Source organism: Crinia signifera, chromosome 9 (assembly GCF_055691185.1).
Source record: "Crinia signifera chromosome 9, ASM5569118v1, whole genome shotgun sequence".
NCBI classification, from domain to species: Eukaryota; Metazoa; Chordata; class Amphibia; order Anura; family Myobatrachidae; genus Crinia; species Crinia signifera.
The window spans coordinates 20394884-20409581 of NC_139225.1; the positions used below are offsets into that span (position 1 = coordinate 20394884).

The 14698-nt window shown below is 47.7% G+C and overlaps 2 protein-coding genes across 4 annotated transcripts; one reads left to right on the top strand and one right to left on the bottom strand.

Moving 5' to 3' along the window:
* Positions 1 to 519: 519 nt before the first annotated feature.
* TIMM17B (translocase of inner mitochondrial membrane 17B) lies at positions 520 to 9015 on the bottom strand. The gene is made up of 6 exons (XM_083161350.1): positions 8863 to 9015; positions 4833 to 4932; positions 2472 to 2535; positions 2263 to 2391; positions 1331 to 1441; positions 520 to 721 (listed from the first exon to the last, which is right to left on the bottom strand). Exons 1-6 carry the CDS (start codon positions 8886 to 8888, stop codon positions 681 to 683), a joined length of 471 nt encoding a protein of 156 aa, XP_083017476.1. The 5' UTR covers positions 8889 to 9015; the 3' UTR covers positions 520 to 680.
* PQBP1 (polyglutamine binding protein 1) lies at positions 8819 to 14445 on the top strand. 3 transcript variants are annotated; one of them, XM_083161348.1, is made up of 7 exons: positions 8819 to 9149; positions 9691 to 9771; positions 9901 to 10012; positions 11101 to 11201; positions 11282 to 11389; positions 11478 to 11535; positions 14179 to 14445. In XM_083161348.1, the coding sequence occupies exons 2-7, from the start codon at positions 9705 to 9707 to the stop codon at positions 14333 to 14335; spliced, it is 603 nt and encodes a 200-aa protein (XP_083017474.1). In that variant the 5' UTR covers positions 8819 to 9149; positions 9691 to 9704; the 3' UTR covers positions 14336 to 14445. The 3 variants fall into 3 exon arrangements, with proteins under 3 accessions (XP_083017474.1, XP_083017475.1, XP_083017473.1); XM_083161349.1 differs by having other exon boundaries at positions 8819 to 9100; positions 9671 to 9771; XM_083161347.1 differs by having other exon boundaries at positions 8824 to 9100.
* The last annotated feature ends 253 nt before the right edge of the window (positions 14446 to 14698 follow it).

A 14698-nucleotide genomic window follows, 5' to 3' on the forward strand; every position in this document is an offset into this window, starting at 1 on the left:
TTGGAAATGCCGCAGTAATTATGTGACTGTTTAAAATAGTTGAAGGTAAAAGGTTCGTCATTCGGGCTGTAATTTAGAAGCCTACAAAGCTAGTTACTGACACGGACATTCATAATATAGGACCATGTCTAAATGAGTAGGTTTATGTTACATGTATGACTTGCACTTTAGTATGTACACCCATTTAATACATGTACATTAAGTAACAGTAAGTAGTGATCATTCTAGCACCCTGTACCTTTCACAACTTGTACAGTTCCCCTTCCCTGCCTGGGGATTCGCTCTCTGTTGCTAGGCTTCTGGTACAGGTCTGGTCTGCATATCAGTGCTGTAGCACAGACCACACCGTGCTAGAAGAACCACAGCAGATAGTGACACCCCAGGCAAGGAAGAGGAACTGCACAGGTTTAGAAAGATGCAGGATGATAGAATGAAACACCAGGTTAGTATGTGTTTCCCATGATTTCTGTGACATACAATTGTTTCTATGTCAGTTAATGCAGAAAATGGGACCAGATGTTTTACAATAAACATTGTTTATTTCCAATAAAGAAACACAGGAACATTTAATGCGCACATCCCCGGCATTCTTCTGGCATCTGTGGCATTGCTTTCCCGCAGTAACGCCGCCAGAGCGGCAGGTGAGGCCGGTGTCAGTATCGCAGCCAGAGAGGCAGGTGTCAGTGAGGTATGTTACTCGCCTCCTCTCCAAAGGGGTTGGCTGCAAAAACACATCAGCAATAACGTGTGAGGAATACACCACACCAGGAGCCCGCTCAGTTCCCTGGCTGATGTCCGTACATCCTAATCCTACCGACTACGGCTTCAGCCTGCAAATAGCTGTCTCCATGATAAATGAGACTATATAGATTTTACACCAGGAAGCTCTATAGCGCAGAAGGAACATATATAGCAATGAGACTCCATCAGAGGATTAGAAGCAAGGTGTAACAGACGGCAATGAATGCTGGGGGAACTGTATAGGGATAACAGCATGAGGGCGTTACACTCTGTGGAAAATGTAAATAATAGAGAGCAGTGGGAGTCAGATCACATTAAACTATGGGCCTAATTCACCACAGATCATCGATTTCCCAATTCATACTATTATCAAATGACTGAGTAAACGCATCAGCCGTATGGCGCATGAGGGGCCACAATTAGCGCCAACATTTCTCATCGCTATGTAGCTGCAGCTTGCGCGAAAATAAGCTTGTCTGGGTGGCGGCTTAATGATCACAGTCCACAGCAACGTCTCAGATTAGCGATCCTTGCTGAATTAGGCCATAGAACACAGACTTCCCCGATGTTATCTATAAAGCAAACTCACGGTTTTGAAACTGTTGGGCCGTGTAGCGAGTAAGCAGGATTCCAACTCCCTCTATGAGAGCCAATAATATGCCCCCCATTAACGCAGATCCCACCATGGCCAGGGGTCCACCTGAGGAAGAAAGCCAAGGAGTCACAGTCACTTCCGGACGCCAGAGCAGTCCAGGCTGAGAGACAGCAGGTACAGGTAGACCCGGAGCACCATGTCGACAAGACACAAAAAAAAGGAAACTCGTGACAACATTTTTACTGTCGACCCACTCGTGCAGTTCCTCTTTCCCTGCCTATTGTGTTGCTCTCTGGTTTGCCATTTCTAGTACAGTGTGGTCTGTATCCCAGTGCTGAAATACAGACCAACCTGTGCTAGAAGCAGCAAAACAGAGAGATCAGGAGGAAACAATAACTGCACAGGGTTTGAAAGGTGCAGGGTGCTAAAATGATCACTAATCATGGCATTATTATGTAGTGTGTGATGTGCCTACTTTTGCCACAAGATTATAAACATACCTCCGCATCCCCAGCCATGAATCAGTTAAAGAGGCGTTCCACCTTCAGTGGATATTAGCTCATTGACTTCTACAACCTTTGCAATCCTATCATCACTTCAATCTGTGCTTTTCAGCCATGTTGTATCCAAGGGCATCCAACAATTTGAACCGAGGATATTAACACATGACTGAAATGCACAGAATGACGATAACGTATCATATAATAATAATAATTATTATATTTTATAGGGCTTTCTCAAGTACAAAACCAGGGTGATGCATTGTTCAGTCTCATGGAATGGCTTATTTAGGGACTACCCAGAGCTAAATAGAAGCCGCAAGGTCACGTTAGACACCCCAAGATTTCATGTTATGCACATCACCGGTCTGAAAAGAATGGCACATAACTAACTTCATATATGTGAAATGGTCAGTGGTTGCTTACTGCGTGATGCCAGAACCGCCCCAGTGAGAGCTCCACTGGTGATAGAGTTCCAAGGGTCCTCCTTCCCGCGAAGCCTCACTAATCCACAGTCAATGGTGGAGAACAGGCCCCCCCACACCGCAAAGCTGCCTGGATGGGAACAGGGAGACTGTGAGAGGGAGTAATGGAACACTGGGAATCAGAGGAGGCGCCGTGGTAAAGAGACTCACCTCCGATCTGCGGCGCACGGATCTTCACAGCGCTCATACTGCCCCGCAGCCGATGACTGATTCCCTAAGGAAGAGAGAAGGCTGACCTTCAGCTAAGAGTCTCTATGTAGCAGTCTACACCGGAAGCTATATACATTGTGAGTGCAGAATGTAGGGGACATTGTTCTAGATTAACAAGGAATGTTCTGGCACTTTACCGTTCCCAATTGGAGTTTGTGTGGATGGTTAAAAAAATAAAAAATGCCTGACAACTTCTTCATGCGTTGACCATTGACCTGTACTTTTGCCGGAAATATGCACGTTGACCCAGTGACTTATCCAGATGCCATTATGGTTTTCACCGTCTAGTTAGAAAATGCACGGCATGTCCACATAAGTACAGGGGGGGCGTAGTAACAGGATGCTTTCCTACTGCTGTCAGAACACCGGCACCAGAACTTCAAAAGAGATCAGGTGCCACACAGGAATACAGACAATATTCTGCGAGGAGGGGGCTAGGTTTAGGCACTAGCAGGGAGGGTTAGGGTTGGGCTGCGGGAGGTTAGGTTTAGGTGGTGGGGTTTGGGGGGTTAGGTGTAGGCACTTTTTGGGAGAGTAACGGTTAGGCTGTAGGGTGGATAAGGTTAGGTGGTGGGTCAGGCAGTTAGGTTTAGGCACTAGGGAGGAGGGTTAGGGTTGGGTTGCGGGCGGTTAGGTTTAGGTGGTGGTGTTTGGGGGTTAGGTGTATACACTATTATTTTGGGTTAGGTTGGTAGGGGAAGGGGGTTAGGTACCTACGGAGACCCTGTCGGGATTGTCCGTATTAGGGTGCCAGGGTCGGTCTTTTGAAGGCCGGCATCGTAACCACTGGAATATAGTATGTCTCCCCTAGTAACCATATAAAGCAGTGTGAATTTCAGTATAACCTCTGTGGCTAGATTATCATGAAACTGTTAAAGAGCAGGAACATACTTTTCATTTAAAAATAAGGCATGACCTGCAGGGCCGGTCCCAGCACCTACTGTAGGTCTGACCTGCAGGGCCGGTCCTAGCACCTACTGTATGACTGACATGCAGGGCCGGTCCTAGCACCTACTGTATGCCTGACATGCAGGGCCGGTCCTAGCACCTACTGTATGCCTGACCTGCAGGGCCGGTCCCAGCACCTACTGTATGCCTGACATGCAGGGCCGGTCCTAGCACCTACTGTACGCCTGACCTGCAGGGCCGGTCCTAGCACCTACTGTAGGCCTGACCTGCAGGGCCGGTCCCAGCACCTACTGTACGCCTGACCTGCAGGGCCAGTCCTAGCACCTACTGTATGCCTGACCTGCAGGGCCGGTCCTAGCACCTACTGTAGGTCTGACCTGCAGGGCCGGTCCTAGCACCTACTGTATGACTGACATGCAGGGCCGGTCCTAGCACCTACTGTATGCCTGACATGCAGGGCCGGTCCTAGCACCTACTGTATGCCTGACCTGCAGGGCCGGTCCTAGCACCTACTGTATGCCTGACATGCAGGGCCGGTCCTAGCACCTACTGTAGCCCTGACCTGCAGGGCCGGTCCCAGCACCTACTGTACGCCTGACCTGCAGGGCCGGTCCTAGCATCTACTGTATGCCTGACCTGCAGGGACGGTCCTAGCACCTACTGTAGGCCTGACCTGCAGGGACGGTCCTAGCACCTACTGTAGGCCTGACCTGCAGGGCCGGTCCTAGCACCTACTGTAGGCCTGACCTGCAGGGCCGGTCCTAGCACCTACTGTAGGCCTGACCTGCAGGGCCGGTCCTAGCACCTACTGTAGGCCTGACCTGCAGGGCCTGTCCTAGCACCTACTGTATGCCTGACCTGCAGGGCCGGTCCTAGCACCTACTGTACGCCTGACCTGCAGGGCCGGTCCTAGCACCTACTGTAGGCCTGACCTGCAGGGCCGGTCCTAGCACCTACTGTACGCCTGGTCTGCAGGGCCGATCCTAGCACCTACTGTATGCCTGGCCTGCGGGGCCGGCCTCAGCACATATGCCATCATACATGATTGGTCTCTCACACATGATTGGTCCACCAGAAAGTGACGTCATTACCAAGTCTTCAAGAAAGTTCAATAATGGAGAATGAGTTCTTAGATACAAAGCTAGTGTGTGTGTTTGCAGGGTGGTGTGGAATATGTGGAGAGAAAAGATGGAAGCAGTGTCATCTGGGGTGACAACGGGAATGCTCACAATCACAATAAGGAGTGTGGGTGGTTTAGCAGCTAGGACGTGAGTGCCAGGCTGCAATACGGTCCTTCAACAGTGAAAGTAGATCCTGAGGAGAGGGCGATGCATGGCTGCGATGCAAAAAGCAGAAATCCAGTATACAACACATACTGTATAATATACTCACCATGGGGGCATTCCGGAAGCCTTTCACTGCCTGGAATACTCCTCCTCCAATGATGCCCATTGTAAAGGCTCCGCCACAGTCATCCACTATCCTCCAGGGGCTACCAAAAGAATACAGTGATTATACCACCTAGGGATTTCGCTGTAATAGTAAGGTGTGGCTTGTGTGTTAGCACAGGGATGTAGATAACGAATCTCAGCTCATTCTCTCTTGTGGTGAGGGAGGCTGGAGATGGAGACTGGTTATGGGATGGAAAATGGTGAGGGAATCGAGGTAGAATGGTGTCGGAGGTTGGAGATGGATACTAGTGAGGGGATGGAGATGAAGACTGGTTATGAGATGGAAAATGGTGAGGGAATGGAGGTAGAATGGTGTCGGAGGCCGGAGATGGAGACGGAATGATCAGGAAGACTGGAGATAAAGACAAGGTAAGGGGATGGGTATGGAATGGTGTCGGAGGCTGTAGATGGATACTGGTTAGGGAGGCTGGGGACAGAGACTGTGAGGGATGGTGATTGGTGAGGGAGGCTGGAGATGTAAAATAAGGTTTTTCACTCTCTGAAGAAGCCGCCTACCAGCATAGGCGGAGAAACGCATAAGGCTTCTGGTACCGTTGTATATGACCTTACCATCAGTGGTAACTCATTTAAAGGACGGACTTCAGATCAGGCAGAAAGGATTGCTAACAAGCCGGGAGCCGTTGCTTAGAGATTCCACACCTGGGTGGTCCTTCCTGTTTGTCACATTTGTCTGACATGATCCAGCAACAATTACAGCAGCACTGAATTAACTAAGGGTAGATTTATTAAGCTTGGTGAAGTGATAAAGTGTGGTTTTTTTCACTGACCAATCAGCGCCTACCTGTCATTTTTCAAACCAAGCCTGTAACATCACAATTAGGAGCGGATTGGCTGGTGATAAAAAAACAGACAATTTATCACTTCACCGAGCTGAATAAATCTGCCTCCAACAGTGGTAACTATACCATTATCAAACAACTCTGATAAACTAACCTGCCAGTACGTGCACATCTAACCCCAGCTTAAAATAATTTACAAGCAAGGAGAACTCATTGTTGCACCTCTGCATATTAACAAACCCATCTGCATAATCTAAAACTTCATTATTTTCTCCCATGTCCATCTTCATTACTTCAGTGTTTGAATTTTTTGTGCTTTTATTGATTTTTAAGAGAATTCATATATATGCATAAGTTATTAGAACTAGCCGGTGATTATTATCATTAATAGTCTTGTCCTTGTATGTTTTATATTGTATGTTTATTTCTTACCTTTTGATTATTATTTGTAATATTATTTTATTACATAAGCCGTTATTTTATGTCTTTAAGTGACTGCTGCTCAAATAAAGGACATTAATCATTAACCCCATTTGATCTAGCTCACTTTGATTTTCAGTGCATAGCCCGTTCTTTTGCTCTAGGCTGGAGATGAAGACTGGTCAGGGGACAGGGACTGGTGAGGGAGGCTGGAGATGAAGACTAGTGAGGGGACAGAGACTGGTGAGGGTATAGCGACTGAAGAGAGAGGCCAGAGATGTAGACTGGGTGGAGACAACCAATGTTAGAATATACAAGATATACCTGCCAGGGGCACAACCATTGCTGCCAAACATTGAGTTTGCCAGCTCACTCTTGTAATAGGGGACACATATGAACTACACATGTTCTGTGGCAGGCTGACTTCAAGTCTCTATTTTCCTCAGGTTTCATCCACAACAGTACCTGCATAATTCATGTGTGCCGCATATTACTGGGATGATCGTCAACCCTATGGGCTCTGGCATAGTCCATACCCCCAAACATGGCCCATGCCAGGAGGGAAAAACGAATCTACTCCTGGACTTTCCTCTTAATGTAGGATTGCCATCATCTGTTTTTGAACAGGTTAATTAATAAGAAAGGTGTTTCACCGCAGGTGATGGCAGGGCCGGTGCAAGGCACCGGAGTGCCCCAGGCGAGTCGGGGTGGGGGCGCCCCGGTGCCGGGGGGGTACCTGTCCTGCGGCGCTGTGTATTTAAAGCTGGCGGTGGAGGGTCCCTGCAGTCAATAAGAAATAACGAGCGCTATCTGCCGGGCTATGCAGAAGCGCTTCTGTTGTGAAAACACTGTCCGCACGGCGCACGCTGATCAGCGTGCGCCGTGCGGACAGTGTTTTCACAACAGAAGCGCTTCCGCATAGCCCGGCGGATAGCGCTCGTTATTTCTTATTGACTGCAGGGACCCCCCGCTGCCTCCGCCGCCAGCTTTAAATACACAGCGCCGCAGGACAGGTACCCCCGCGGCACGGGGGGCAAAATGCCGCCCTCCAGTGGCCGGCGCCCTAGGCAAATGCCTAGATTTACCTAGTGGTGGCGCCGGCCCTGGGTGATGGTAATCATACATTACCAGGGAAGTCCAGGAGCAGAGCATTGTGTCCCTTCTGGAGAGGGTCATGTTGGGAGGTATGATAGTCAGTAGGGCAGTACAGGGGATGGCAGCCACCCTTCCAGCTTATCATTAGTATGCTGAGGCCTGGTCATGTCATATGTCCCAGCTGCCCTGGCTATGGTCACAGTCCTGCCTTCTCTCCTCCTGGTTACATAGCCCCCATAGCTGGTGTGTATTAAACTATTGCAGTGGTTCTCATACTCGGTCCACAGGGCCCCACACAGTTCACGTTTTCCAAGTCACTGGACAGGTGCACTCCAATGTTCTCTTCAGAAAATGTTTCCAGTCGAGTGGCATCAACAAGTAAAAATGTGGGGCGCTGCACTGTAATAGGGGCTTGTCTAGCACCACCTATTGGCATTTATTGCAGTTAAAAAAGAAAAAGTCTCTCAGCCCACACCAAACACACACTAAAAATGCAGACAGTGCGTGCTGAAAATGTACACTGTAATGCCTACTACACTTCCCACACCCATTACATGTTATGCCACACACTGTAATGTCCAATACACATTATGCCATGCTGTAATACCTATTACAGATTATACCACATACCATAATGCCCAATACATGGTATGCCACTTACCTACATGCTTGATGCCAGGGGTTGCATGCTTGTTGTTGTGGTACATGCTCATTGCCAGGTGTACATGTTTTTTGCCTGGTGTACAAGCTCTTTGCCAGGGGTACATGCTCGTTGGCAAGGGGGGGGGGGGGGGGGAGAGAAGATTACTCCACCCCCTCCTCCTCACCGCACCGGAGAGAGGGAGCCCAGGCCAGGTGAAATGGGAGACACCGCACCAGAGGGGGAACCCTGGAGCGGTGAGAGGGAAGCCCTGGTGTGGTAAAAGGGAGCCAAGCAGAGCTACATACAGGGAACTCTCTGGTGGTGATTGACAGCTGCCTCCAACGGGGATAGCTGCTCGGACCAGGGACACATTGGACACACTTTCTTAATGCCACAGCGCGAGATCACCTCACGTCCTCACAGGGAGTGCTGACTGCTACTCTTAGAAGGCACGCTGGTTACAACTGACAGTGTGGGGGGACAAGGGAAGGCCCACTGCTGGGGCCAGGAAGGGGACACAGCCTATGGAGCTGCTGCCACAAGAAGACAAAACACATCACTCTGACCAATCAGAGGAATGCCAGGCGGCAGGGTGCACCTTGCCAGGCGTAGCGCCCAAAAAAGCAGCGCAGGGGAGAACACTGCACTCATTAATCACTGACACATTTGAAACGAGCCACAGGTGGAGCTAACTATTTCACTTGATTCTGTGAGGAGACCTCAATACATGCACTGTGTGGGGTCCTGAGGACCGACTTTGAGAACCTGTGTACTAAACTATTGCATAGCTACCCAATACAAGGCATCACCATAGTGACCAGACATAGCGGTGCATGTCCCACAATGCACAGCAGTACACAGAGCTAGCATATGCCATTTCCCAGCATTATATAGGAGCCGAGGCCAGCCTCCCAGAATGCACTGCGGTGGATACATATAGCGCTCAGCGTCGTTTGCCCAGCATATTAGGAATGTAGGGGATGTGTACGGTCTCCCGTCATGCTCTCCGTTACCATGGTTCCCGCACATATTCCTCCATGCCGTCTGGACGCGGGGAGGTGCGGGTGACGATGTCTCCTTTAAGGAAGGCTGGTCACGTGGCCACTACACAACCCGGAAGTGAGGCCTGGAACGCACCGCTCTTCTCTGCGGATAAGTGACGCCATCAACCAGGGACTCCTCCACAATATACATACATACTAATCGTACCGGAGGAGGAGGAGGACGACGGATCCAGTCCAGGGTCTCGAGGTGAGGGGGAGGTGGATTTTCTGGCATCATTAAACTCGTGGACAGCACGGTTGGTGTAGCGATTAGAATGTCTGATTTACGTCCCTGAGGTCATGATGAGTTCAATTCACACAGATGGACCATGGTCCATCTGTGTGGAGTTTGTATGTGCTCCCCTTGTCTGAATGGGTGTCCTCGACCTCTGTAAATGGTATTAGCTCATGGGCACACATCACATTATTAACCAGAAGAAGGTTCTTCCAGAACCCTCCCCAGAAATAGTATATCCCTTTTAGGGAGACCATTTCCCTGTGAACATGGCTTTATACAGCTGCCCGATGTATCCACACCCTACAATGCAATGTTAGGTGGTAATATTGCGCCCAGATGACATTGCTATAATAAATGTCTCCATAAACTCTTCCCTTAACCACAATTGTAATTGTGTTTATTCTTATATCAAGTGTTCCCCACGCCTGATTGCATGCTCATGTAGTCACAGCTACTTCCTGTCTCATGTCATTGTATGTTCTATATTTATATAATGACCCCCATTGCTGCACACCATAGTACAGAAAATAAGGGTAATAGTGTTGTACTGTCTCTGGCAGGTTGGTGACTCGCGATGCCTCTGCCACTCACCCTACAAGCGCGATTGGCAAAAAGGGGGATCCTGAAGCATGTTGAAGCGGGTGAGTACCTGATACTCTGATGAGTGACTGTTGTAGCTTCTCCCACTATACCATATGCACAGAAGTTGTTGTATTTGATTTACTGATTTGTCTGTGTTTTGTGTGTGTGTGTGTGTGTTATCCCTCCAGAGCCAGCAGAAGAGGTCATTGCTGAGGACTATGATGATGACCATGTGGATTATGAGAGTACTCGTATAGAAAATCTTCCACCCAACTGGTACAAAGTGTTTGACCCAATATGGTGAGTCCCTGTCTGGCACTGCTGACAATTCAATGTTCTTTAAAAGATTATTTGAGGTTGGTTTCACTGTATTGTGCAGTACACAGAAACATTTTGTAGTTAGATTTACTTATAGTGGTGATTTCAGGTGCTGAGGTATTTATTTATTACCATTTTCTTATATAGCACACACACATTCCACAGCGCTGTACAGATTATATTTAAACTTTCACATCAGTCTATGCGCCAGTGGAGCTTACAACCTATATTCCCTACCACCTGTACACTTACACACAGATATTCTAGGGTTAATTTGTTGGGAGCCAATTGGAGGAAACCGGAGAACCCGGAGGTAATCCACACAAACATGGGGAGAATATCCAAATTCCACACAGTTAGGGCCATGGTGGGAATCAAACCCATGACCTCAGTGCTGTGAGGCAGTAATGCTAACCATAACACCGTCCTTGCTGCCCCATGCATACTTCATATATATATTGATAGTGGTCATCTCGGTGCTGTACGCTTCATGTCTGTGATACTTGGTGTTTCTTCTCACACATCTTTCGAAACGTGTGAAGTTCCTCTTTCCTGCCTGGGGTGAGACTCTCTGCTGTGGGGATTTTAGTACAACCTGATCTGTTTTTCAGCAGAGAGATACAGACCAAACTGTGCTAGAAGCACCACAGCAGAGAGCGACACCCCAGACAGGAAGGAGGAACTGCAAGGATTTTGAAAGGTGCAGGGTTCTAGAACACTAGATAGCGGTGATCTCGGTGCTGATGTGTGCATTTTTTTTTTATTTTTATTTTTTACTAAGACAGGAGTTTTAATGAAGATGGAATGATGCCCATAGCAGCCAATCAGAATCCACTTCTGATTTTTTTTTTTTTTTTGTTACCCATAGCCAATTTCTCATCTACAATTCTGGTGTTAGTGGTGATCTCTGCTGATAAATGCTTTGCGTCTTGTGGTAATGGTGATGTGAATGATGAGCTGTGTACTTGTCAGTGCTTTTAGTGGCTCCATCTAATTTGGAATGTGCTAAGCAGAGTCTTTGAAACCAAATAACAACATTGTTTTTTATATCTTCACCCCTTTTGGATCAGCGGCCTCCCCTATTATTGGAACGTGGAAACGGAGGTGGTGTCATGGTTATCCCCACATGACCCTAATGCGGTGATCACCAAAACGTCTTCCAAACACAAAGGTGATTTCTGCCCCTGTCTCCCTACCTGCATTTTTTCTCTCTCTGGCGCCACTTCCCTCATTAACACCATTTGTTTTCAGACGTAGAGGAGCGGCCGGAGAAGGTGGAGAGAATAGAGCGGGAAGAAGTAAAAGAAAGGAGACATATTAGGCGAGATGACGTGGCTCCTTATCCTAAATCCAAAAAAGGTGACTATTCCGGGGGGTTCTTACTGGGTGCGCTGATGCGCTGAGAGCATCACCGTGCCTGACTCTGATTGGTGTCGTTTTATCCTAGGGAGGAAGGAAGAGGAGATTGATCCGATGGATCCGAGTGCGTATTCTGATGCTCCAAGGTAATGTACACACAATTCCATAGCTGCTGTCGGGTGTGGGGGAGTCTCCGCTGCTGGGTCCCACACCTATGCAGAAGCGGGACTCAGAGGTAGCTAATATTATTATTATTATTATAATTTTATTTATAAGGACGCCACAAGTGTTTCGCAGCGCCGTACAAAGGAACAATACAGGGAGACAAAACTTGGCATAACATTGCATAAATAACAAAAATAGAGTACAAATAAAGAGCGCCACAGTACAATACACATTACAGCTTAAATATAAGTAGTGAGGACTCAATCAACATACAACTAGAGGCTTGTGGCCAATGATGGAGATGAGTATGCAGACGAAGATGGTCACTGAGTGTTGGAGTATAGGAGAGCTGTGAGTGAAATGTGAAGAGAAGTGGGCTTTGACAACAGGAGGGAAGAGGGCCCTACTCGGAGGAGCTTACAATCTAGTAGGAAGGGGAGACAGACAGATTACAAGAGGTGCAAGCGAGGGGGTGGTGGTTAGATAGCAGGATGTAAACAGGCAAGGGGTCGGAGAACCAGCTGGTTTATGCAGTGGAAGGGTACGCTTTGATGAATAGGTGAGTTTTCAGTGCCCGTTTGAAGCTTTGCAAGGTCGGGGAGAGTCTAATGGAGCGAGTTCCACTGAAGGGGTGCAGCACGGGCAAAGTCCTGTACTCTAACATGGGAAGCAGTTATCAGGGTGGAGGAGAGACGACAGTCGTCAGCTGACCGTAGAGGGCGGGAGGGTGTATGAATGGAGATGAGGTTAGAGATATATGGAGCAATGGAATTAGAGGATTCTGTAGGGGAATGGAAGCCAGTGCAGATTTTGTTGAAGGGGAGTCGCAGAATTAGAGCGGCGGGAGCCAGTACATGCACTTGCCGATGCCAGCAATAAACGTGTGTGTGTGTTTTGCTATTATATTACATTGGTGACCCAGCCATTTTAAAATGGACATATTACTCTTGTTTCTTTACCATAAACTCTAGTGATATAAACTATAGCAACCAATCAGATTGTACTTATTTATCTACACGATAATAAAAGACAATAGATAGAATCTAGTTGGTTGCTACCTCCAACAGCTCCACAGTCACAAACCCGCACTTTGGGGGTGCTTCAGGTTGGTTTGCAACAGCAAACTCCTTCTTTAATGGACAAAACCACGCTGCACGGCAGGTGGGACAGATGTAACCTGTGCAGAGAGAATTGGATTTGGGTGGGGTTTTACATCTGCCTCACCTGCAGTGCACATGGTTTTGTCCATCTAAGAAATATTTTGTCAGGGTGAACTAGAATAAGGGCCTCAGTTCCTGCTGGAGCCTGCAGAAAAATAGCACTGCATCTGCTTCACCTGCAGTGTACATGGATTTGTCCATTAAAGAAAGAGTTTGCTTTTGAAAACCAACCTGAATCTCCCCCTTAATAGAATCTGTTGCTCGATTATGTGTTGCCGGTTCCGGTATAATGGATTAGTTGTCTGTACACATAGACCAGGGGTGACCAACCAATCAAAGAGAGAAGAGAAAGAGCAGATACCATGCAAAAAAAAATGGGCTTGGCCTATCTCCCAGAAGGCCATGGCCCATTTTGGTGTTCATATCGTTGGAATGACGTTTGTAGGAGCATGACCTTGTGTCTGATCTCAGTTCTAAGTTAGGTACAGAAAAATGCAAATGTCTCAATCGCTAACAAGAAGAGGTGAAGGAGGTAACAAGGACCTGATACACAAGTTCTCAGACAGCCCCCACGCAGACCCCCAGCCAATCGGATTTCAAATAGCCCCCACACCCATTCTGCTATGCAGCCACATACCTGTTCTGCTGTCCCGCAACTGCACCTGCTCTGCAGTCCAGCTGCCGCTCCGAGACTCACCCAGTGCGGTCCCTGTGTCTGCTTTCTGAAGCTGGGTACAGCAAGCTCCACCCACGACATGATGACGTCACGTCGAGTACACAGCAGAGCGCCCAATCAGAGGAGGCAAATGTGGCTTACAGGGGAGTAGCGCACATTCAGCAGAGGCAAGTGGCTGTGCCACTGGTTCGGGAGCCGCATCTCCTTAAGAAAAGAGCCACATGATACTCAAGAGCCGCGGGTTGGCCACACCTGACATAGGCAGATGTACCAATAAATATGCAAGATTTAGCGGTGTCTTCTGTGGTGCAGGGCCGATGGGATCTGACTGTGAACGATGCCTTTTCCGGACATATCAGCTGCACCCACAAGACGCTGCACTTAGCAATGTATAATACGGCTGCTGTGTTAATGATATATTGCATAGTTATGCAGCCTTAGGTGTGATACCAATAAGATGCCTATGGATCAACCTCCTTTTTATAACAACATAGGAAACATCTAAAATTAGTAAATATTTCAGGAGATAATAGAGGTACATTTTAATAAATGAAAAGCAGTGATGTTGCCCTTAGCAACCTATCAGCTTCTATCGGTCTATCATTTTCTAGGATGCAATTAAGAAAAGGTAGCCTGAATCTGATTGGTTGTTATGGGCAACATCTCTTTTAATTTTTAGAAGCTATAGTTAATTTATCCCAGTGGTATTAAATGAAAAGTAAAATGGTTTCCGCCGGATACATCCAACCCGCTAACAGGACCGGTCTTTTTTTTTGTTTTTGTTTCAGGGGTACCTGGTCGACAGGCCTGCCCAAAAGAAATGAGGCCAAGACTGGTGCAGACACGACAGCGGCCGGACCCCTGTTTCAGCAGAGGCCATACCCCAGTCCCGGGGCAGTGCTGAGGGCAAACGCAGAGGCCTCCCGTAACAAACAGTTGGAGTAAGAACTCTTGACACCCACTCCCTCATGCCGTCTATTTAAACTGTGTACAGCACGCTCTGCCTCTGTATATGTGGAATATCGCCTGTGTGAAATAAAATGTTTTTTTTTTTTAAGAAACCTTTTATTATTAATTATTGTTTGTTTATATGGCACCACAAGGGTTCCGCAGCGTCTGACAATACATAAATGTGCAAAAACAAATGTTAGTTTGCATGTACAATGAGCTGGGTAACATGGGATGGAATCTTTCCTGATCACTTGGGTTAGGTTAGCCGGGGGCGTGAGGGTTGCAGCTGTTCTACGGGCTAATATCAAACATTAATTTGCCTGAACTGAATTAAATTATTTGTTTATTATTATAATT